The 27,138-nt window shown below is 32.0% G+C and overlaps 1 protein-coding gene across 1 annotated transcript in view; it reads left to right on the top strand.

Moving 5' to 3' along the window:
- Positions 1–27,138, top strand: part of LOC111636340 (cytosolic non-specific dipeptidase-like) — a 66,363-nt gene that overhangs the window by 29,991 nt on the left and 9,234 nt on the right. Inside the window, exons 3-9 of the mRNA XM_023381558.1 lie at positions 3,400–3,570; positions 7,917–8,072; positions 10,013–10,167; positions 12,143–12,217; positions 12,284–12,428; positions 18,632–18,731; positions 21,993–22,164. Coding sequence (XP_023237326.1) covers positions 3,400–3,570; positions 7,917–8,072; positions 10,013–10,167; positions 12,143–12,217; positions 12,284–12,428; positions 18,632–18,731; positions 21,993–22,164 — 974 coding nt within the window. The remainder of the gene's footprint in view (positions 1–3,399; positions 3,571–7,916; positions 8,073–10,012; positions 10,168–12,142; positions 12,218–12,283; positions 12,429–18,631; positions 18,732–21,992; positions 22,165–27,138) is intronic.

Genomic DNA, 27,138 nt, shown 5'->3' with positions numbered 1-27,138 from the left:
AACTCCTACAAATCACACACTCATACACTAAGGACATACAAATGGAGTTTGGCCTAGACAAATGCAAAAAACTTCACATAGAAAAAGGAATCCTGAAGAAAGAAGATTTTGCACTTGGAAATGGAGACGTTATTGAATCCATGGAAGAGGGTGAATTCTACAAGTATTTAGGATTCCAACAAGCCAAACGAACAGAACATACACAAATAAAGCAAAGACTAAAGAATACCAAAGTAGGTTAAATGCCATTCTCAAAACACAGCTAAATGCAAAACACACAGTTAAAGCAATAAACACATATGTCATCCCAGTACTCAATACTCTTTTTGAGTTATACATTGGACTCACACAGATCTCGAGCAACTCCAAAGGAAAACGAGAACAACACTTACTAAGCATAAACATCATCATCCTAAATCTGCCACAGAAAGATTAACCCTTCCACGTAAAGATGGCTGACGTGGCCTGATTGACATACTTAACCTTCACTACAAACAAATACAGTCACTGCTAGAGTTTTCCTACAGGAAATAAGAAACATCACAATTACATACTCTAGCAGACTCTAATAGCACACCATTAAACTCTAGCAGACTCAAATAGCACACCATTAAACTTACACTTACATTATACAGACATGACACAACACACAAAAAGCATAGACACCATTAAGCAATCGTGGGCTCGAAAGGCACTCCATGGCAGGCATCCTTATGACCCAGGATTTTGTTGACAAAACTGCGTCAAACAGCTGGTTAGATCGGGGATGCCTTTTTGGAGAGATGGAAGGATTCATGATTGCCATACAGGATCAAGTCATAAATACTAAAAACTACAGAAAACACATACTCAAAGATACAACACTCACAAATGACACATGCAGAAAATGTCACATTATGCCAGAAACTATACAACACATCACTTCTGGCTACAAGCTCTTAGCACAGACAGATTACTTACTTAGACACAATCAAGTAGCAAATATAATACACCAAGAGCTTGCAAAGAAACAAATTATTAGACATCCACGAACCATACTACAAATACATTCCACAGACAGTATTGGAAAACAACACGCACAAAATGTACTACGACAGAGTCATAATCATAGATAATACAATTTATCACAACAGACCAGACATCACACTCATTGACAAACACAATAAAATCACATACATTATAGATATAGCCATTCCAAACACTCACAATGTTCAAAACACATGCACTGAAAAAATTAGCAAGTATACAGAACTCGCCCAGGAAATAAGGCATCTGTGGAGGATGAATAGGGTGCTTATTGTACCTGTCGTTCTCTCCTGTACAGGTGTGATACCACACACACTACACAAAAGCCTGGGAACATTACAATTGAATAGAAATACATACATCACACTACAGAAGGCCACTATATTGAATACATGCTACATTGTTAGGAAATTCCTGAATACAGACACACACACTGAGACACTTATTTAATTTTAGTTTTATTTTGGTTGCTATGCCTTGACTCTGGTCGGGCATAGTACACAGCCATCGGTGTGAACCGAGTATAACTCACAAAACCCAACATAATAATGAAATATATATGAGTTGTAGACAAAACAGTGCAATGAGTTATATCTCGCATTTAGTTAATAAGTTGCAGAAACAAGTGCACAAGAATATAGATAACCAGTAGTGGGCTATTTGATGGCATAGTTGTATCTCAAGATTAGTAACAAATATTTTGTTAGAATACTCAAAAGGAAAGCAGCTGGATATTAAAAAAAAAAATTGGGAAAATCATACAGTTTGAGTGTGCAAGGAAGTATCATACAGTTTCCTTTAATTTTTTGGCAGTATCCACCACTTTCCCTTTGAGTACTTTAACCAGACAAAAATATTTTTTTAAACTAATATTGAGAAGCTTGACAACTTTGTAATTTAAACTGTGCTGTTATCATTCATAGGAGCCAAGACAGGATTTTGTCCCATGAAGAGGGTCAAGGGAGCATGGAAACTATGCTATTGAATAGCCCATTACCGATTACTTACACGCTATGTAATATGTAGAAGAAACAAGATATAGTATACTGAATAAGATTGCTCTTAAGAATAAATTTGTTTTTAAGCAAATAAGTCAGAACACACTTCTTTACAATTTGAGAACATGTATAGTTCATAGCTTCAATTTTTTTATAGCCATGGTCACACCTTGCAATTTCTAGCTGTGCAGGCAACTGCAATGGCTGTTCCCATTGACTAGTAAATCCTCTTCGAAAACCAGCATGAAAGCAAGATTAGAAACAAAAAGTTTGTTATACTTATGCCCATCTCAAAGGTGCACCATATGACATTTGTGCCATGTCAAATGGTTACAACTTTGAAAATAGTTAACATTGTGGCAGAAAGTGAAAATGCAAACTATTACAGCATTAGAATCGAGATTGATCAAGCTTATTTGGCTCACAAATGCCTATGGAGTTTTAATTCTTTGTTTTATTGGAGGAGAAGAGTACAGTCATGAGTGAAAAGAGCAAAAGTCTCACCATTGATTGCAAGTATTACTTTTAGATTTCTGGATATAAAATATCAATTTTTAGTTTAGTAACAATAATATTAAGTAAAAATAAGTTTACATGGCCAACAATTATTTAATATTAATAACAACTTTTTTACAAAGAAAAATTCTTTGTTTCAGTCATTTTTTCGTTGTTCACACCATCAGCAGTTCATTAAAAAACACACTCATCGAGACGACTTTTTTTTTTTTCTTTGTAAAAAAATTGTATTTATCTTTAGTATATTAATATTAAATAATCGTTGGCCGTGTAAACTTATTTTTACTTAAAATGTATCATGTGATTGTGGCAAGAGCACCAAAGGACGCTTTTATCATTTTTTACATTTTAACTACGGAGGCAGTAGCCTAAAAAAGGAAGGTCGTTTCCGTGAGTATTTGTGTTTTTTTAATGAACTGCTGATGGTGTAAACAACGAAAAAATGACTGAAACAAAGAATTTTTCTTTGTAAAAAAGTTGTATTTATTTTTAGTATATTAATATTAAAACAATAATATTATAAATATAGCTAAAAAACTAAGTTGAAAATACCACTATTTGCCAACAATATTCCTTCACATTAAAGAAAAAAGATAGCAGATGAAGTGGATGTTGGTTTATTATAAGGTCACATGTTTGAGTTGCAATGCCAATGAACAGTGTGACCACAAGAAAATGCATTCAACTTGTGCTCACTGCAGTTGTAATTGCTTGCATGGCTGAAAGTCACTAGGTGTGACCATTGTTATTACATCCTGAAAACAGTATTCTTTTTTTATTTTTTGATTTAGCTACATAATAATTATAATTTAAATTATATTGTGTGTATATATATAATATACAGTGTATTTTTTCCTAGTATTTGGAAGCTGAAGGAACTACTGTTGAATTGGCAGATATAGGGAATCAAACTCTTCCAGATGGAACTGTCTTAAAATTACCTCCAGTATTATTAGGCCAATTAGGAAGTGATCCAAAAAAGAAAACTGTGTGCATTTATGGACATCTTGATGTTCAACCAGCACATAAGGTAAACTTCTGTATTTTCATATATTAATCTATAACTGTGCTGCAGTAATAACTGATATATGTTTACAATATTGATAACAATATTTAGTATTTTAGAATGTGATAATTTTTACTATTATTCAAAATTGTTTGATTATCAAATATGTCAAAGAAATTTCAGTATCAAGATTGATATCAATATCAAAACTTTGGTTCAGTATAGCCCTAATCTATCATTTTTGTTAAATGTTATCTGATGTTAGACATCATTTTATTAAGGATAAATTGAAACACTCCTTTATTCACCTTAAATATATATACATCATACATCTTTACATAATACACATAGAGAATAAAAGTAAGAGAAAAAGACATGTCAAAAACCAGAATACCATCTGACACTCAGTGTTACAACAAAAATTAAAATACAGCAACTTTTTATTTGTTAAATTAATAGCTCTAATAATAAGTAAACATGTTAGGAAATTGATAGTTTAAATTATCATATTGACCTTCTTTTAATTATATCAATTAATCTTAGTTTTTTAATTATAAGTTAAATTCAGCTTGAGTTGTAGATCTGTAGGATTACTGAACTATACAGGGTTGGGGATAGGTAAGAGAAAAATAAAGGCCAAACAAAGAAAAAACAAAAACCACACAATTCCTTGTTATACAATACTATTATATTCCTTATATAAAGCATTAACCCTATCCACCTGAGTGAGCTACAATAAGGTAACAAGGGTAACGGTAACAAAGAAATCGAATGGTTCTATAACTAGATAACACTAATTACTTATACAGGGTGACCCAACGAAAACGAAACGGCGGAGTTATCGTGTTCGTCCAAACAAATCGCTCAGACAGGTCGATTTTAATCTCAAGGGGGACATTTTCTGCAATGAAGTTTTTGCGATTCTGAATACAACAGACAACAACATTTTTAAAAACTTATTCATTTTTTATTAACTAAACAAACATTTATTTCAGCAAAAAGTAACACAAACTATTAAAAAACATAAAAAAAAAACTTTTTAAGCTAGACCGCACATTCAAGGAAAAATAAGTTGATCATAAAATTAAGGTTGATAATGTGTTATCTGTTTCCAAATGTTATACCTATATTTTGTAGTGTTCACATTAAGCTTGACCACATAGTGATTCAATTCGAATTGAAGATTATTATTTGTTTATTGTGAATTTTTGTACACATAATCGTTATGGTTTACACAATTGCTGAAAGGTTAGAAACAGTAACTCTTCATTTCAGAAATGGTGAGAATGCTCATCTTACTGCAAATTTATTTAATCAATGTTATCCAAACAAACATTGTAATGCAAAATACATTCTAGAGTTGGTTCAAAAGTTTAAGTTAACGGGTTCTGTGGCTAACAAAAAACGCACTCCCGGATGTGAACTTCCAGTAAGAAACGAAGCGACAGAGATTGAGATTTTGGGGCAAGTTGCTGCAGACCCAACTTTAAGTATAAGGAAGCTGGAGGCTGTGACTAGCATAAGCAGAACATCTATTTGCCGGATCCCACAAGTTTCATCCATACAAAATTAATTTAGTTCACCAATTAAATAAAGATGATTTTGATCGGCGACAACGGTTTTGTGAAATTATGACAAAAAGATTGAGTTGACGTGGATTATCTTTTTAACATTTGTTTTTTCGACGAGTGCACGTTTTTTTTAAACTTAACGGTTAATCGTCACAATTGTTGATATTGGTCAGATAATAACCCAAGCATATTTCGTGAAGTTCATAGCCAAACTCCACAAAAACTAAATGTGTGGGCCAGAATCTTTGGAGATCAAGTACTTGGCCCCGTTTTCCTAGGTGGTAATCTAATGGGGAAAGTTATTTAGATTTACTTGAAAATGTTGTACATCCATTACTTGTTGATATCATCGAACATGACGACCGATACTTAGAAGACCGCCTTACTTTCCAACAAGATGGAGCCCCCCCGCATTATGCAAGACCAGTTACAGAGTTTTTGAACACGGTTTTTCCTGGGCATTGGATTGGACGTAGAGGTCCTTTAGAATGGCCGGCTAGATCCCCAGATCTTAGTCCTCTTGATTTTTTTTTCTTTGGGGACATTTAAAAAGTAAGATCTATGCAACCGAACCAGGATCTCTTGAAGAATTACGACAACGAATTGTAGACAAGTGTTCTAAAATAACACCCGAAACTTTCTGAAGTGTAAGAAACCGTTTTGAGCAAAATTTGTATTATTGTATGGAGGCTAGTGGTGCTCAATTTGAACATTTATTGAATACTTGATAACTTTTTCTTATGTTTGTTACTTTATTTGAAATAAATGTTTGTTTAGTTAATAAAAAAATGAATGAGTTTTTAAAATTTTTTGTTGTCTGTTGTATTCAGAATCGCAAAAACTTCATTGCAGAAAATGTCCCCCTTGAGATTAAAATCGACCTGTCTGAGCGATTTGCTTGGACGAACATGATAACTCCGCCGTTTCGTTTTCGTTGGGTCACCCTGTATACTAATGATTACAATAATTACACAGGCGATCGTATTCAGTTGAGGGACTATTCCCTTTTAGTTCACTTCAATCCAATAAGCCCATATATTACGTCTCATATAATTTTATCTGCACGTTGGCCGATTGGTTGAGAGCCAGTCCATTGAAAATAAACCTCCTTACACATACACTTTCTAGTCTATATCACGAATCACCACAGTCTGTTTCCTTAGTCGTCATGACACTGATGGAGATGGATTTCGCTCTCCCTTCATGCTCAATCAGTCTTTCCTCAAAAAATGGCAGCAACCCTTACCTTCAATCTCTTCCCAAAGACTCCGTCCTTCCTGGCTTAGGGAACATCTCGTACTCCAAAGAAAACCAAAAATAGGTCCTTCTTACGTGTAGTAGCTCACCATTTATACCCCCTTCTTCCCGGGGGTCATGTGTGCCACCATGTAACCTGTCTACGAGCCAATCACAACATGTTAACCCAACATCCAAAATGCAATTCACAACAACAAAAATCTTATAAACAAAAAAATCCGATACACTATAACAATAAATACACAGAGTTAATAATATAAATACAAATAGTGTCAGAGCACTACAGAGTTATTTCTAGTTCTATTTAGTGACAACTATACAAGTTTCAAGGTGACTTATAAAATGTATTGCATAGAAAATATAAAATGGGATACTTACCCATTTTACATTTTTCTTCAGAGGTTTAGCCTCAAATAAAAGGTTGTCTCATCAAGTGAGAACTATTTTTGGATTATTGCTGGTGATTGAAATGACTGACAGGAAGACATTAGTGTCATCAAGATATTTTTTATATTTATACTGATAGGAAGAAGTTTTATTTCTTCAGTTCTCTGCTTGCAAAAAGACAATCAGTCATAAAATGCTTGAGTGAAAAAAAGATTATGCATAATTTATAATTACTAGAAATTCCCATCAAGCATGATGGAATACTTTTTATGAGAAAGTAGAGATTTGAAGAATTGAGAAGAGTAGAGATTTCAAGAAATTCAAGAATTCTCAGTTCTTATTCTTTTAGATCTAGAATATACCTAACCAATCTTATTTTTATACTTTCCCACAGACTTTTGTTTTTTTTTTTCAAAAAAAGTCTTTATCTTTGTTTTATCAACCTAGAATTAATTGTATTTACTGTACATTAGTTAGATGAGTGATAACACTTCCTAAATAATGAACTCTAGATTGTTACTTTTGATTGGATAGGAGAATGTCACGTGGTCACTTATGGAAAGATTTTTTAAATTTGTTGTAGAAGTAATAATAATCCAGAAAAAACTTTCTGTACAAGTGTTATGTTCTTAACTACTCCACAAATGCTTTCAACCTCCACCGAGGTCTGCTTCAGGTGGTGACTGACTGTGTTTCTTCCTGACCGTCGTAACGAAGTCGCCAGAGATGTTTTGTTTGCAGATATGTCAGGACAGAGCCTGACATATCTGGAAGACCACTACCACTGAAAAATTTCTGGAGTTTTTTGACCTGTCTGGATTTAATCCTGGATCCCCAAAATAGTAGACTGTCACTTAGCTGCTCAGCCATCCACATGGAACTATTGCACCATATGCATATGAAGATATCTGGAAAGATATCTTTGCACCTGAATAAATGTTAAATGAACAACTTATATAAATAATTAATTATTGAAGGTGTATAAAAACACAAGTAATATGGTTTAGCCAAACTTTTTGTTAATTTTTATAATTATATTTAAATAAAGATTTGTAAATTTAATTATATTTAAAAAACTTAATCTCATGTAAATACAATTATAAAAAGTAAAAGTTTATTCATTTTCAAGTATTTCTTTATAAAATTTGATTACAGGAGGATGGTTGGGATACAGAGCCATTTGTTTTAACTGAAAAAAATGGAAAATTATATGGACGAGGTTCAACTGACGATAAAGGACCTGTTCTTTGTTGGATACATGCAATTCAAGCTTATCATAGAACTGGAAGGAAATTACCTGTGAACATAAAGGTATATAAATTTATTTTGAAGTTTAAAAGTTAACTGGTTTATTTTACAAAAAAAAAATTTCAAAACGAAAAAAAATCTGTGTGATTTGTTCTCAACATCAATCTTGTGCTAATTCTGAAGGAAATAAAACAAATTGAGAGAATAGTAAGAAATCAAGTACAGGTAGCCCTCGGTTTACGCCGGTTCAATTTATGCTGATTCACAATAACGCCGCTGCGCAATTCACTGTTTCGAGGTGTAATTCCCCAATTTTCCCTATGCCAGACTGATTTTCATTTCAGGGTTGACATATTTACCGAGCCCCAACATTTTACATTCGTTAAAACAAAGATTTTTATTGAATATATTTAGTTTTCCTGTTTAATCTTATTGGGTATGTATACATTTGCATTAAATTAATATTAAAATACTAAACAGTTAGGTACCCACGAGTCAAGTTATTAAACTTAATAGTCCAATAAATGGAGTCCGAATCCATAGCGCCAATGAATGTATCCCGTATAAGTTTGTTCAGGAAAACACCTTACAACGCAGTAGCACTTCTGGCGATCACAAACTATCGTTAGTGAGACAAATCTACTTCTCGTTGGTCAGGCAATACTTTTTTATTAGCCAGATGATATCTATCTCTCCTTAGCCATCTTGAATTTTCCCGCTCAAACTGACCTTATACATGCGCTACGATGACCAGTGGTCGACCAATCAGTGTCTCCGCTCGTCTGTAGCTCTATGTTGGGTTAACGTATCCTTTCAAGTATGGAAAGTTTGACAGATGAACTTTGTAGGTTAGACAACGATTGGAGTGAAGTACAAATGTAAAAAAAAGCATCATCACATCCATTCGACCATATTCTGAAATTCTCAATGAAAGAAAACAAAAATGTAAACAATCTTTTTTGGATGGATACTTTTTTCCGAAAAATATAAGAGATCCGAAACTAAAATTTTTTAATAAAAACATTTCACTTTATTTTATGATAAAATACATTTTAAAAATTAAAAATTTATATGTATTTTGTATTATATTGTATTAATAAACAAAATTATTTGCGTATTTTTCACTTATGTGGAACCTAACCCTATATTTCACTGTAAATATGGGTTCGTTTTACGCCAATTCGATTTGCGCCGGCTTTTGCAGGAACGGAACTGCGGCGTTAACTGAGGGCTACCTGTACTAAAAAAATCATTCAGACAAGACCTCTTAGGGCCTTTAAAAGTGCTGAAGTTTAAAGAATGCTAATATTTTTGACTTGGTTAATGGACAGAATTCTTTTCTTCTTAGTCTTTCACATCAATTGCTGCTGTCATAATTTGTCTCCTCCTATTTACTCTGAGTCTATCCCATCTTCCTTTATTACCAACACTTGCAATTTACATTCAACTGTCCACACCTGAAAATGGCCTGTTAATTAAGATAGAAAATGTTTACATTTTTTTGACTTTATTCACTTTTAAAGGTGCTTTAATTAATTCAACTTAGTAACCAAAGTGGTTACTTCATCCTGTCCTCTTAGCATAAGAAAAATTAAGAATTGTTATTGCTTTTTTGTTTAATCTTCAGAAAGTTTCAATTTTTGTAATGAATTTATTTGAATAAAATAATTTTTTTAAATACTTTAAAAAATATATTAAAAGATATAACATGTCTTGAATTAGTTTTTTTACCAAAAATTATTTTGTAATAAGAGAAGTCAAATAATAATTGGCAATTTAATTTAAACTCTAAAATTGTATTTATGATTTCTCTTTTTCTTTTTTAATCAGTCTTTATAAATTTACTATATATTTTATATAGTAAATTTATAAAGACTGATTTTTTTTTTATTATATATTTTATATAATTAAAAGAGAACTTTATTTTATATTTAATATTTTATAAATTGATAGTTAATATATTTAATTTTGTTCGTGATATTCATAAAACATATTTTTAATAGTTCTGTTTTGAAGGGATGGAAGAGTCTGGTTCTGAAGGATTAGATAAACTTGTTGATGCTCGAAAAGATACATTTTTTAAAGATGTTGACTATGTTTGCATTTCTGATAATTACTGGCTTGGAACAAAAAAGCCATGTCTGACTTACGGTTTAAGGTAATTGTAGATTACAAAGCTTTTTCTAGTTTATACTGTTTCATTTTTGAAATACTATTTGAATAATAATAAATGAAAAGCAGAATATATATAAAAAAAGAAAGAAAATGGTATACACTAACATTTCAGTATGTAAAACAGAACAATATCCTTTGGTGGTTACTTAAATGTTTGGGCAGTAAAAAATTCAATATAACTAATAAATTGCATCACTTTCAGGAAAATAAATTTACATTCCATCTTTTGCATGCTAACTGTAACTTAAACTGTTCCAGAATAAATCAGGCTTTGAATGAAGATTTAAGAAATCTTTATTGGTGAAGTTCAGTGGCTGTTGTTTAAAAATTTATACCAAATTTTTAAATAATAGACATTCAACTTACTACTAATTCATTGTAATTATTGAATAAATGCATTAAATATTTTTATCTAGGATTTATACTTGGAATTATGACTAATATGGACTGTGCTAAACATTTTCTTCATATTAAAAAAATTCAGCAATGAATTGCATAACTTTTACAACAAAAAAGTTAAAATTGTATGTGGTGCCATTTGTTATGAGATTTTATTTTAAAAATCTATTATTACTAATTATTATAAAATGGTAATTTTGAGGTTAGTGATGAGTTTTATAAAAATTAATGCTAATAATGAGTAAAATCTTCATTAAGTCCAACCACATCATAGATATGATAATCCTCAATCTCCCAATCCCTTGGCCTTTAACCATCAAAATTTAATGCTCCTAACTCACAAACCTCTTTGCAAACTTTTGGATATTTTTGACAGACACAGGAGTTAAGCTTTAAAGTGGGTGAACAAAATTGTGTTCTCTCATACAAATTAACATCAACATAAATAGGAAAAAATAACCCTAAATTTTTTTGCATTTTTCAACATTTCAAAGTCTTGAGCCCAAAAATATAAAAATCTTCGGTTCATTTTTCAACTGATTGTTATACTTTCCTCCTGTTATATATAATAGCAGGGAAAGTAATTGACCTTATACAGTCGAGTCTGCCTAAGTCAACGCCCAAAGGAGAGGCAGAAATGTGTCGAGTTATCTGATATGACAACTAAAACAAAGTTGAACTAAATCACAAAACTACAATTAGGAAAATACAGTAGTGCTTTATACAGTACATGCAATGTATCACTGACCATCCATCACTGGCACTAAAGTTGGTTTCTACTCCAAGTACCCCAGTGATTTCCATCATTTTTTGTTTCAGTATTGGCCCCAAAACAGGAAGATTTGATGAACAAGTTGCTTTAGCCATTGTAACAGAGCATCTTTGACATCTTTGTACGGCGACTTTCTCTGGCATTTTTGAGACAGCCACAATGAAGACCCAAGAAAAAGTTTCTTAAAAGAATTCTGAAGAAAAAAGAGTAATTTTTTTTTTCTTCAGAATTCCCACTAATGTTGTTCTTAGAAGGTGTTTTTTTTGTTTTGCAAATTTGGCTTGTGAAACTTTATTACATTCAAATTCAGAAACAAGTTTGTATTTTTTTCTTAAGCGTAAGCATTGCAATTTAGGTTTTTAATACTCATTTCTAACAGAAATGTGAAACACTTGCTGCAAATAATACGTGAATGAAAGGTGAGAAAATGCAAAATTGGATTCTGCTGTGACGTCAAGCTGTGTGGTATGAACTCATTTTTTTCAGGAGGGAAGTCAACTTATCAGACATCTAAAGGAATGTGGGACAGAAAGTGTGTCGATTTTATCCAGTGGTGATGCGTTAAACAGTTTAGAGTAAACCAGAGTTTTTTAACATTAATGCCTATGTAAGTTTGCTGGGACCACAGAAAACTGACTACTTAACTGACAGTGTCTAGTTATACCTATGGCTACTTATGCAGACTCAACTGTATATACTTATATAAATTTGAAAATTCTGTTTTAAATTTAAATGTCACTTTGCATTTTGATGCTTATGATTAAATTTTAATTATTTTTTATATTAGAGGAATATGCTACTTTTTTATTGAGGTTATCTGTTCCCAAAAAGATCTACATTCTGGTGTTTATGGTGGAACAGTGTAAGTATTGTTACATAATTTATATTGTATCTTATTTTAATATTTACTAATGCATATTTATTATAGTCATGAAGCAATGACAGATTTAATAGCTTTAATGGGAAGTTTAGTAAATGAAAAAGGTGAAATACTTATTCCTGGAATTATGGATGATGTAGTACCTGTGACTGAAGATGAGAAGAAAATTTATGAAAATATTGATTTTGACATTGTATGTTAAAAATATTTTTATATATTAAACAAATTTTGATTTTATTTTTAAATTATGCATGTGCACACTTGTATACTGTATACAGAGTGAATGAAAAATTTCTAGCACCCTTTTCATTCCAAAAGTACTGACACAGTTGTTTCCATCAGAATCATTTGTATGTTGTTTTTGAAAATTAGTTTACAAATTTCAACTGAAGATAAGTCCATCTTTATTTTAAATTGTTAGTTTTTGTTTTATGTGGTTTACTTTGTGTTTATACACCCTTTGTGATGCACTTAAGACCCCCCCGTGAGACAGGAATACAGACACTTATTCTGACTTTATTCGAGGTTCTACTTGGACTGTCTCCACTCTTATATATTTACTCAGGGCTGTCTGTCTTGCACGTCCCTCTCTCTCTGATCTTGCCAGATCTTACTGTGAATACGGGGGCGTAAGGCTCCCGCTCTATAGTCAGGATAAAATGTCAACCGAGGGGAAAGGGAGGTGATTGGGGTCGACGATAAGGTGAAGGGTGAGATCGAGTAAAGGAGTCTACCATTACTTTAACAAATATAAAAATAACAATTTATTAAAGAATAGGAAAAATGACAAAAACTACACAAAGCTCTATACCGTCAGAGAGTTTCTATACCGACTTAGAGAGAGTTTCACCGTACTTTCATACCTCATATAATCAACAATTCTGAACGTGGATGCCTTTAAAATATCGATTCAAAGAATAATCCACAAATACGGCACAAATTATATAAAATCGCGACTTTCGCGCTCATTTAATTCGAGGTTCATCGGAGATCGGAATTCGGCTCATTTGGAAGATGGGCGCGATGTTGTTAATCCTGCGTTCGGTAATAGACTCCCCTGAGAAGGGGTAAGAACGGCCTTTTATCCGTTTTAGTGGGGAATTTCCACCACGTGATCGGATGTACATAGGTTAGGGGTTATAGGTGTTCCAGGGATCTATAACAAATGACGACATTTAGATGCTATCAACCTTTTTGCAAGATAAGATGCAAGTTCTGCAGAGAACAATAGATGTTGCTACTTAAGACCGGAAAGTTTACACAATCCCGGGCAAGATCGTTTTTTCTACTAGGGCGTTACATAAACTAAAGTTTTGATTAATTAACAATTTTGTTAATAAATGAGCGATATTTTCGTCACCAAAAGTCCGGATCTCACATTACCGTAACAGTTTTAATGATTGTGTATAAACTACACATATTTAGGTTCTCATTCCTGTGTTTTGTTTGATTTATAATATCCTGTTAGGCCAACAAAAAAGTGTCAGAAATCCAATATGGCAATGAAGTTCAACAAGCAGTGCCTTTAGGTGATATTTTGTGTATTTCAAATGATACTAAATTATGAAAATTGAGTAGAGATATTAGAATTTGTAAATTTTTTATTAGCTACTCCAGAAAATCAAACCAGAGGCATTAGAAAGTGAAAATCTAAGAAGACCCAGACAAAAATGCAAAAATTGGTCTCACACAGACTGCAGAGGTGTAGAAACACCAAATAATTATAAATGCAACTATTGTTTTATGCAGATCTTCAAATGAAATTATGACTGTCAATGCCTAACCATTGAGGGGTAATACCCAACATGTTTGGGTATTCCTGCTTGATTGATAGCTTTTGAAATTGATCAACTTTCCATCAGTCACGGTGTATCTCTCAGATACAAGTGCTTTGAATTGTTTATTTTCTAGAAAATGTGAGGTGTGCTGAACCAGATGTCTCAGTAGCTTAATGTTTAACTTCTTAGAACTTGTTGACCTAGTGTCATTTCTGCATTTTTGTTTAGTGCCATTGTGCTTCTTGTATCTGTGAGATACAGTGCGATTGATTATGTAACTGTAAAAGCTGGTGTGTTGGTAGCAAGATGGAGTGTTTTAGCCTAGAAAATGAGCAAGATATTGAACTAATTTGCACTATTTTGTTGAATAGTGAACCTGAAGATAATTCTGAATATGATGTGAGTGACAATAGTTTGGAAAGTGAACACAACAATTTTGAGGAAAGGAAAAACAATTTAGAGAGTGAACAAGATGCAGAAGGAGAATGTAGTGAAAGTATCAGTGAAGTAAATTTCATCAGAAAGAATGGCATTATGACTTGGAAAATGGTTTCTAGCTCTAACAGAGTTTGTTGAAATGCTCACAATATTGTAATTAAACTTCCTGGTGTAATTGGAGAATCAAGATTTGCCAAAACAACTGGGATGTTTGAAATGTCTATTTACAGACAATTTATTGGAAGACAATTTACCAATCAATATATAAAAATTACAGCAAAACTTTTCAAGAGAAAAAGATGCAAAATTTACAGATAAGATTGAGATTAAAGCGTTTATAGGTCTGCTGTATTTGGTGGGAGCACTAAGAGGAAGCAAACAGTCTGGAAGAACTTTGGGGTACAGATGATGGTGTTGAAAAATTCCGTCACATAATGAGTCTCAGATGATTCAAGTTTCTCATAAGAAGCATTAGATTTGACGATTTTCTACAAGAGAAAAGAGAGAAATTTGATTGGTTGCCCCTGTCAGGGACATTTTTGAACAATTTGTGAAGAACTGCAAGAAAAACTCATCTCAGACAAAATGTTACCATAGATGAGAAATTGGAAGCTTTTCGAGGAAGATGCATATTTCTTCAGTATATTCCTTTAAAACCTAACAAACATGGCATAAAAATTTGTGTTGGTAGATGCAAAGTTGTTTTATTCCTATAACTTGGAAATTTATCCTGGAAAGCAACCTGAGGGTCCTTATTGCATAAGTAACAAACCTTCTAATGTCGTGAGAAAGTTAGTAGAACTGATATATGATACTGGTTGAAATATTACTGCAGACAATTGATTTTCAGATATAAATTTGGTATTTGAATTGCAGAAGAAAAAGCTTTCATTTTTAGGTACTTTAAGGAAAAATAAGCCACAACTTCCAGCTGAATTTATCTCAACAAAGAACAGATAAATATAGTCAAGTTTGTTTGGTTTTGGGATAGAGGCAACTATTGTATCATATGTTCCTAAGAACAACAAAAATGTTATTGCAATATCATCTTTATATTATGATGATGCTATAGGTCAAAGTATAGGGCAGCAGCAAGAGCCAGAAATTATCACTTTCTATAACAATACAAAAACAGGTGTCGATATTGTGGACAAAATATGTGCTATGTACAATGTTGCCTGCACTTCCTGTCAATGGCCTATGGTAATTCTTTATGCCTTACTAAATATTGGATTGTTCAGAAACTAATTTCATTTTTTTTCCATGGGGAAAAAAAACAATATTTTTATAATAAATAAATATTTTATTGAATTATATATCGACCATTTTGGTCAAATACCTGTTGTCATCATTTCTGGTAATAGCATGATTTCACATTCATAAGTTTTTGTGGTGAGCATGTGGACGAACAATACAATGAAAGTTGTCTACAATAAAAGTTTTTATTGTCGGCTCGTGCAGTTTTACATATACAAAGTTCTTTCGGATCCCAACTCCAATATATACGATTTTCGTAACATATACTTCTATTGGTACAAGGGAGTGACATGGTTTTTTCGCGACAATGCAAGATTTTTCTTAACCTACCTTAACTTTTATACTAATGAAGAAATATAGAACGAAAGAGTTAAAATTAAGATTTTAGATTAATAAGAACAAGACAAAGTTGCTGGTGGGGTACCCGTATTTCCTTCCTTCCTTCCTTTATACTTCGCTAGTATCTAGGTAAAGACTTTTGCTGATTTTCCTTCCTTTTGTCTCTTCCGTTATTTTTCTCTCTCAATGTTCTCAGATCATTCAGTTTCTCTCTGGTTTCGACGACCAGGACTTCCTTCTCTACCTGTCTGTCTCCTTCGAACGCTAGCTTCAGAATGTCCCTCTTTTTCTCTGACTTGCCTCGGGGTCTCTTCCACACCCTTGTTTTCTGTTGTATTTCTCAGAAACGTTTTTACCACCAGCAGGGAGGAAAGACCGTTAGAAAGTTCGAGAAAGTTCATAGACAAAAGACTTAGGAAACTTAATATTAAGTTTAATACTAAAGACAAAATATATATACATTTGGTGGATCACCACATTTTGATCATTGCTTACAAAAAACTGATCCAAGTGATTTTTGACATTGGTCATTTCAAGTAAATGTCTTACAATTAAAAAAAATTTGTATAGACCGGAACAAGTAATAATCTGAGGGTGCTGGATCTGGAGAATATGGTTGATGTGATAGCATGTCCCATCTAAGTTATAACAGTTTCTGACGAATTACCAAACTTGTGTGAAATTTGACATTATTGTGGCAAAACACTACACCTTTTTTGTTGATCAATTCTGGCCTTTTCTGTTTTATATTACTCCATTTGTTTACTCAATGGCAGTACACTTTTGAATCAATTTAACAATTGATTCAAAAGTGTACTGCCATCGAGTAAAAAAATTTCTTTAAAATCTCAAAAAAAAAATTTCCGTAAAATCCCACCAAAGAGAACATCTCTCTTTAAGAACATATGGAACCCATATGTTCTTAAAGCTTCATAAAGCCCATATGTTCTATGTTTCGAGCTTTGAAACAAAACCAGTTTGTTTCAAGTAATCATGAACAGTTCAATTTGACAAATTTAATCTCTTAGCAATTTCACATGTTGTTCGGCAGTTCGGCAGTACCTTTATTTTGTTTTCATTGTCTTCAACTGGCCATTCAGAACGTGGTGTATCTTTAATATTGAAATTGCCAGAACGAAATTTTGTAGACCAGTTTTGGCACTGTCGTTCTGTCAATACATCATCTCCATGCATGTCTCTCACAATTTTTTTTCTCGCTTGAACAGCATTCTTACTTTTTTGGTAATGAAAGAGCAAAATATGCCAAAAATGCTGCTTTTGATCTTCCATATTTGATGGGACACAAAAAATAAACAATTGCACAAAATCAAACAAAATTTTTTACAAATAAGCCTTAAAACGCTAGCTGTCAAAATATATAATATATAATGATAATACGGTTTAGAATGAAAATGGCAGGAAAAATACGACTAATTCGTCTAGTGGTAAAAAAAATGAAATTACTTTTCGAACAACCCAATATTTGTGGGATAAACTCACAAGTAATCTACATGGGCAACAAATACAAAGTGAAGTCATGTAGATGTTATTTGAAGATGTTATCTGCAGAATTAGTTATAGGCTAAATTCAACAAAGATGCCATCCATCAGAAGTGATGCCTGCACCATCAGTTAATAATGAAAATAATAAAGAAGGTGGGAAGCGGAAACAGTGTGTCAGTTGTCAGAGGATTCAAAAAGGACAAGGTTGACCAAATATTTTTATGATAAATGTAAAACTAACTTACGTCTGGAACATGTCCAAATAATTTGTACCAATTGTACATAAAATGTAAACATTGATTGCCAAAACTAAAAGATAAAAAGAAATATATTCAAAAAGTGTTTTTTGAACTATAAATCTCTAAAATAGTTTTTCTTTTCAATATTTCAATAGAATCACAGATATATCTGACAAATACAGTGCGACTGATGGAAAGTTAACAATAGAATTATGCTGGTCATCTACTAACTGCTTTCAGGAGAAGTTTTGAATTGACGTAATGTGACTTCCAGTTTGCATCAGAAGTTTGTATATAGTTAATTGTGGCGTCTTGCCCCTAAGGTTTCCATATCTGGTCTCAGATTTCATCTGTCTAACTCCGTTCTTGAGATTAAGGAAAGACAGATGGATGGTCAACAGTGGGAATTTATAGGTCTACAGTTTTTTCAAATTGCAGCACAAATACTGTGATAAAATAATTAACATTCTCTTCTAGTGTTTAGAAAATGCAGCAAATTCAAAAATAAAGTCATTCCTGTTGTCTTATTGATGTCTTGAGCTACATTTATGGGTTGAGATCATTACTATTTTAATTTTTTGTTTAAAATCAAATAGGTACTAATGGCAATAGCTAATTCTTATTTAAATTTAATGTTCTTAAAGTATTGGATCTGATGATAAGATTTTGATATCTTGAAGAATATTTATTAATTTGGAATAAAACACCATTACTTGAACAGCTTGTATTTTTATGGCGTTTTTTGCTTAAGTAATTTATGGAGTTATGATTTAAAAATGATAATAAAATTAGTGAACAATATATAATAAATTCTTAAACAAAAAATTTTAATTTTTGTTTAGAATGAATATAGAAGTGAAGTAGCTGCAAGTCGATTATCTCGTCATACAAAGGAAGAAGTATTGATGCATCGTTGGCGTTTTCCTTCTCTCTCTCTTCATGGTAAAATTTTAAATAAATGCTGTTAATGTAAGCTATAATTTTGAGTTATTGCAAGTCACATACTTTTATATTGAGTAATTTTAAAAACAGTCGTATACCAATTTTTTTTTTAAAGAGCTTATCTTTAAAAGAATCTATAATCATGTAACAATATTTAATTAACAAAATTGCCATTAAGTATTATATGTCCTGTGATTTTGTTACACCTCTCTTGTTACTTATGAATTTCCTGAGGGATAAGTGACTTAAATATGTTGGGCATGTGATACTTCTTAAAATTAGTCCGTATTTCAAAATTTAATATTTGTAGTTATAAAATATTATGAATCTTGATATAGCATGTTTACAGCTATATAGTAATTATGACAAGTTTTTTCTTATAATTTTAATTTATAAGTTTTCTTTATTTTATTCATGAAATCAGTTTGAAAGTTTAGAATTTTAAAGATGATAAAAAAAAAATTATGCTTTTGTCTTTATTTAACATAAAAAAAGAAGAAAAAAATATTAAGAAAAAATATAATTTAAACTTATTTAAAAAAAAAAAAATAATAATAATAATAATAATATCAATATAGGAAATATACCATGTCATTCCTATTAGAAGCTTGCTGGGCTTAAACATTTTCCAAAATATGGGCTTTTATTAAAATCATTATTTATTGTATATAAAGTACAAAATATGGTTTTTAAAACTTTCTATTATCACTACTTTTAATTTTGTATACAGATAAGGTTTCTCTCTCCCTTGCAGACAGTATTTGAATTTATGGAAAATGCTGTGGGAGAAAAAGAGAAGGCAATAGAGATCAGATAGTTTTTTTTTTCTTGTTATTTTTAGATTAAAATGTGAAAACATTCTTTAAATTCTCTTCCATAAATCAGCTATCAATCATGGAGGACAGTTTTTATTTTTTATAACTCTATAATTAAATTCACCTGTGTTGACTAAAACAGTGAACACAATAAAAACCTAACATATTATTCATATATACATACATATTGCAACCTTACATATTATCTATATGTATGACATACCTAGCTGTAATATAAACAGATTTGTATTATTATTAAATATTACACTTTTTATGAAGCTTCATTGTGTATTTTATGAAACTTCATTGCGATTCTGTTAGTTTTTTTATGGAAAAATTATCTCAAATTCTGTCTCCACTGTTGGTATGACTATAAATAACTGCAAGACATTAATGTAGGAAAAAAATTGTAGTAGTAGTAGTAGTAGTAGTAGTAAGGGAATAGACAGTTACTGGTATTTTTAAAAATCTTGAATTAAATTAGAATATATTGTTTATTGTAGGTTAAGATACTGATTTTTTCATAACAAATATATGGTATCATGGTGGGGAACTTGATTAGGATCAAAGAAATGAATAAAAAAAAATTTTTCTTGTAAGAAGGGATCACAGATAAAAAGTTGACTAGATTCTGACATAGGGTGAACCTTGTTAATTTTTCTACAGATAAAGGGCGTAAGTATAAAGGATCAAGATGAATATACAATAATTTCAAGGAGTAGATATGATGATTATCTCCTACAAGATTTCAACTCTGCTTTCTTGAGGTAGGAGATATCCTGTCTGGACAAGTGAGAAAAGTCAGAACCCTTTTCCATAAGAGAATCAAAATGTAGTGAATAACATAAATTTATAATTTCACTAACATTTTTGACACTTTTATGGTATAATCTTTAAGTGTAAGAAGAGAGTCAATATATTAAGTATTCTTACCAAAAGAAAATAACAAATTTCAGTATTCTTAACAATTTTTTTAAATGTATAATAAATGAATGTCTGTGCACATGCTCCATATCTTTTAGTATTACAGAAAGCCATCATATAAGCCTATCACTGGAAAATACATGTTTCATATGAGGTAAATAATAATAACATTGAAGTCATAAATTTCTTGTGTCAGTCGTTTTTCCGCATCAGTCATTTTTTCCCTTGAGTCCCGCCAAAAACAATAGATCAAGAATCCACTGTATATACGTAAATAATTTATATGGGAACTGCAGTTTGGCCACCAAGATATATCTTTACGAATATGTTTTAGTTAAAATTATTTTTAACTACAGGGTTTTTTTATTTTTTTTTTAAGAATTTATTTTTAAGAAGTCAAGAAGATATTCATAAAATTTCTTAGGATGAAAGGTTTTTGAGTAATATCATTTTAAATACTCTATCAGCTATTGACACATCATTTTCTTATTATTTGTAGATATTTTTCATCCAGATTATAATTACTATTAGTATTGGAAAAATAGTTTTAAAGTATTTGGTTCATCCAATTTTTTTTATTATTCAAAAACTGAACACTCCATCAAAGGGTTAAAATTTTTCCATTGTTAGGATCTTAAATTTTCAATACGGATCTATCATTTTTAATTTTCAAACTTCAGAAAGCTGGAATGAACAGAAAATGTTGATAATAGGTTTTTCCACCTATTATCAACATTTTCTGTTCATTCCAGCTTTCTGAAGTTTGCATATAAAGAAAACCATAAAAAAAGAGAAAATGGAAATTAGAATGAGAGCATAGGAAAGTCATAAGGAAGGAGCAAAATTAACCAAGCTGGAAAGAAGGGAATTTACTGTTAGCAGATTTAAAAGTGAGGAAATTAGATCTAATAAAAATTCAAGATGACTTTTTTCTACTAAGAATCATTGAAGCTTATTATATGATGATTTAGATAATGTTTTGATGATTGTTTAAATCTCTAGAAAGAATTCATTTTTTAGGACAGTTAGTTGGCTGATCTTATTTGTCTGGGAGACCCAAGTTCAAATGCAGATGATAGAAAAACTCCAGGAGTTCTATAAGTGGTTCATCTCAGATATATTAGATTCCATTGCTCATTGGTCACTTCTGTTGTGACCAGGTGGTGAGTTCTGGTTACAACAGAACCCACAATGGATATGAAAAAATACCCTGTATGTACCCACAGGGTGAAAAGAGCCAAAAAATGGAGAAAAAGTGTCATATTTCCACTTTCTAGCATATGAAAAGTTAAAAATGACAGGATTTGTATATCCATTTTGTTTTCATATTTTTAGATTCCAGAACATTAAAATGGAAGAGTTTAGTTTTCTCCAATAATAATTGTTTTTTGAACAATAAAGAACTAGAAATGAGATCAGAAGACAAACAGTTTTATAAAACTTTTGATTTTATCATTTTCTTAAAAATATTAAATATGTAATTAATTCTATATTTTATTTTTATTAACTTATCTGTTATTAGGAATAGAAGGAGCATTTAGTGATTATGGATGCAAAACAGTTATTCCAAGAAAAGTAATTGGAAAATTTTCCATTAGAATAGTACCCAATCAGAAACCAGAAGTGATAGAAAAACTAGTTGTGGAATATTTGGATAAAGTATTTGAAAAACGAAATAGTCCTAATAATTACAGGTATCTAAAAATATTTATTTATTCTTTTTTCTAAGCCAAATGATTGCCATAATTAATCAAGCTATTATTATGCTATAATTAATAATTAGAAACTAAGTAATTTGGCACTAGAGGTAGATGTTAGTCACCAACTCTTATCTAAACTAATAATTAGAAACTAAGTAATTTGGCACTAGAGGTAGACGTTAGTCACCAACTCTTATCTAAACTAATAATTATAATAATTTATTAAATAATTTAGAACATTCTGGAAGAAAAGAACTAGCGTGAAAAGGGACTTGAACTCGCAACCTCTGCTTACTGTGCAGTGCACTTTCCAGTTACACTATCTGAATCCCAAGCAAGTCTTTGCTACCAGACATATTTAAATTTAGATATTATGGTTACTTATTGTGACTCCTATGCCCATAGCCTATATACTCCTCCCCTATATATATACACACACATCATGCTGGGTAAAACAATAGTTGTGTGAATGTTGTAGTGAAGTTTAGTTTAAACAAATTATATATATATATATATTTAGCCTTATAACAAATAGGGTTTGTGTCAGGAAGGGCATCCGGCCATAAAACCTTTGCCAAAACTACATGGAATGTCTGCTAGATTACAAATAAGTTATAACTGTGTTAGGACATCCCCTGAAGTGATGCACAGTCATGTCGTCTGAAAACTATGTCAAATGAGCTGGGGCTACCGAACCAAGGACTGGTCGGATAAAGAAGTTAGTCCAGAAAGAGAAGAGGAAGAAGACAAGTATAAGAATAGGTACTTTAAACATTGGAACATTGAATGGGTAGAGTAGAGAGTTGGTTGATCTTATGCAAAGGAAAGTGAACATTTTGTGCTTGCAAGAGACAAGATGGAAAGAAAATAAAGCTAAAGAACTTTGTGAAGGATACAAGTTATTTGTGAGTGGAGCAAATAAGGGAGGAAGGAATGGAGTTAGTATCATAATTGAAAGTTCTAAAAGACAGAGTCTGCGAGTTAAATGAAGGTGTGATAGAATTATAAGTGTTAAGTTGGATGTTGTTGGATTTTTCATTACAATTGTGTGTGCATGCGTGCTTCTAAGCCAGATAGTGGAGAAGAAGAAAAGACAAACTTTTGGACAGAACTTGACCAAGTTAAAATGTGTGTTCCTATGAACAAGAGATTAATCTGTGGGTGTGATTTACATGGTCATGTTGGGAAGAGGAAGAATGCAGAAAGAAAAGCTCTTGGGAGGTGGAGTGTGGGAGAAAGACTAGTCAATCATGCTATGGGCTTTTGACCTTGCGCTGGTTAACACCTACTTTGAGAAGAAAGCGAATCAACTGGTTACATACATGAGTGGAGGTAGATCCAGCCAGATTGATTTTTTGTGTTAGCCAGATTGAACAAAGGATGGAGATTGAAAGAGGAGGAATTAAGGAAAGAGTTTAATGTAAAAGTGTTAAAAGAAATCCAGTTCCTGGATGATGTGCAAACATGGTGATTGCTGAATAGTAATTGCATTTTGAAAGTTGGAGAAGAGGTTTTGGGAAAAACTTCAGGGAAGAGATTGCCAGGAGGAAAGGAACTTTGGTGGTGGAATGCTGAGGTACAATCTGCAGTTAAACAAAACAAAGAGGCAAAGAAAAGGTGGGATTTGATGGAAAGGCCTGAAAATAAACTTACCATTTGGCAAATAAAATGACTAAAAAGGCAGTGGCTATTGCGAAAGCAAAGGCTTTATAAGAAGCTTATAAAGTTTTCAAAAGGAAAGGTGGTGAAAGGCAGTTGATGAGAATTTCCAAAGCAAGAGATAAGGCATCAAAAGATCATCAAGAGAGCAAGAGAAAAGGCATCAAACCTCTATTAAACTGATTAAAGGTGATAAAGGAGTGGTATTACAAGATTACGAAAGGGTCAAGGAAAGATGGAAAAAGAGGAAGACCAAAGATGCATTGGAAAGATAAGGTGGAAGAAAACTTGAACCAGAGGGAACTTAAAAGAGAAGAAGCCCTTGATAGGGAGAAATGGAAAAAATGTATTAGAGAAGGAAATGCTGACCCTATATAAACATGGGAAAAGGCGAAGATAAAAGTAGTAGTTTAGGAACAGAACTGTTAATCTACTCAATGGATAACAGCAAAATTCACTTGGTGGCATGAAAATTAACTATTTTTTGTCTTCTTTACATCACTTTGAGTACTATCAGTTTACTTATAACTACTCTGTATATAAATAAATACCCAAAACAATTTCTTAGTTTAGAAAACAAACATTGATTGAAAATATTTTATTTAACTTATTATATAACCATCTTCAAAATAGAAACATTCAACAGAATAGATGACAATGCAAGATTATAACTTGGCTAATTAAATAGCTACTCTTCATTTATAAAATACTAGCAGATGAGCCTGGAATTGCTCAGGCAAAAAATAACAACAAACATTAAGAATATTAGATTATTTCATACTTCTAACCTTTATATAAATCAAATACTATAATATAATATATAACTACGAATGTTATCTTATATAAAGGTTTAAAATACCAATTGTCATGAATTTTAAAAATTCTTTAAATTTTGTACAGTAAAAGGAATGAAGAATTTTGAAAATGTGTTAGGTAAGTGTTTATCATACCAAGTGAACAACCTAAGATAACCTTTGTAGTTACATAAATCAAATACTCTAGTATTATAATAAAACAAAAACCATATAGTTTGGTTATTTTAGCCAACCATTGTCATGTTTATCATGATACTCAAACAGCATGAAATGGCACAATTTCATTGGTCAAGTAGACACCAAAATGTGGTATCTTAAATTTTTTCAGATATCATAATTTTTTCTCTACCTCTAAGAATGTTACCTCTAAGAAACTGCTCCATTCACAGTCAAATATCAAATGGTCATCTGACAACTATTCAAATTTCATAAAAAAGGGTCTGAATATTTAAACTTGGCACCTTCAAAAACCACTTAAATCATATTTTGTGCAGGCCAGTAACCTTGATAGAAATTTGGGATCGTTGTGGAAAAGGATTCAAATAAAATTGAAGTAATTCGAGGAAAAGTAGTCATTGACCACCTGCTGAATACTGGTCTACTATTAATATTTGAAAAGTGATCCGTGTCAGACAGGTTGTGATGGCTCCACATGTGATAGTTTCTAACCTTAATGTCCGAAAGACTTCATATGACTTGTTTAAATAAAAAAATCTTGTAAAACTGAGAATAATTGCTTTTATATTATACCTATGCAAAAACACCTTATCTCAGTGAGAATTATTTATTAGCCATAATGAACATTTTCAACCTTTAACCAACTTTTTTTAATCTGTTTTATTATTTTAAATTGTATATATATTACTGTAATTTATTCTTTGGATTCAAATAGCTCAATATTCCAAAGAATTTTGTATTTTAAATGTGTTCTTAACTGTTCTTTTTTGTATAGAACAGTTATCAATATTCCTTGATCTTTAAAAACCTGAAGATGGCCTGTAGAACAAGTTGAAAATGTTTATGGTTAATAAATAACTCTCAGTGAGATAAGTTGTTTTTTGCATAGGTTAAGAAGCATCCAGCTGGGTATTAATTAAGTATTTTATGTTATAATAGTGTTTTTATTTTTTCAACAGATTGTATAAACTATGTGGGAAGTATGGTTTTGTAAATATAGTGTTTATAGAAAAATTATTGGACTGCAATTTGAAAAAATTGTAGACCAATACATTTTTTGACTGTTTTCTGTCTGTATGTCTGTCCTTTCTCAATCTCGAGAAAGGAGTTAGACACATGAAAGACGCAACCAGATGTAGAAAGCTTGGGGGCAGCAGGCTGAGATTAACTATATAGGAACTTCATGTTTACAATGGATGTCACATTACATTGATTCAAAACTCCTCCCCAAACAAAGTTAGATCTATGACCAGCACAACTGTATTGCTAAGAGGAAAAGTATGATGTAAGGAGCAAGATTACCACAAAAAAATTGAGAATATTGTGATGAAAAGTTGCAGCCCAGCATTGTGACGATGTCACAATAAATAATCACCTGTTAGAATTTGGTTTGATTAGAGTTTGATTTGATTTGATAGAGTTTGATTTGAATTTGGTTTGGTTAGAGTTTGATTTATTTGGTTACTGCAATGTGACAAGAGTGTTCTACTGGGAGAAATGCAAACCAGGAAAACTTTATGGGAAGCTGGACTCTATTTAGGTGAAGAAAACCCGGAAAAACTCCTCATGGCCAGCCTGTTTGCCATGTTCGAACCCACGACTAAATAACTACCAGAGTTTGGTGGTTTTATGCACTCGTCTACCAGAGGACGCTTATTAGAATTAAAGTATCATTCAGAAGTGAAAAAATCCATGTCGTTAGATGTGGAAAATTAAATACTTATAGATTTTTCACAAGGTAACACTTTTGTATGCACACAGGCAAGTGCTGTATACTACCTATCTCAGTAATGATATAGTCCATCTACAAGGTCTGTTCAAAAAGTATCGGACCTTTGGTCGGCAAAAATAAATTTATTGACTTTGAGGTACAAAACCCTAATCTCCTTCAAAGTAGTCTCCTTGGTAATGTATACACTTCTCCCAGCGTTTCTGCCATTGCTGGAAACACTGCTGGAACGCATCTTTTGGAATGGTAATCAGCCGGTCCGTCGCATTTCGCACGATGTCTTCTCTCGACTAAATTTGGGTTCCTTTTAGCGGCATTTTCAGCTTGAGAAATAGCCAAAGGTCACACGGAGCCATGTGGAGAGAGTACGGAGCGTGACGAACCACAGGAGTATTGTGTTTGGCGACGAAAGCCCGAATCAGATGCGCAGAATGGGCGGATGCGTTATCACGATGGAGCTGCCAAGTTTTGATCGACCACAGATCCCATCGTTTGCATCGCACTGTATCGGAAAGACGACGAAGGACCTCCTGGTAGTACTCCTTTGCGATGGTTTGGCCTTGTGGTGCGTACTCACGACACACCACC

Source organism: Centruroides sculpturatus, unplaced genomic scaffold (assembly GCF_000671375.1).
Source record: "Centruroides sculpturatus isolate CEXI.00-Female unplaced genomic scaffold, Cexi_2.0 scaffold841, whole genome shotgun sequence".
Classification (NCBI taxonomy): domain Eukaryota; kingdom Metazoa; phylum Arthropoda; class Arachnida; order Scorpiones; family Buthidae; genus Centruroides; species Centruroides sculpturatus.
The sequence above is the reverse complement of the archived record's forward strand: the minus strand, read 5'-3'. Positions and strand labels throughout refer to the sequence as shown.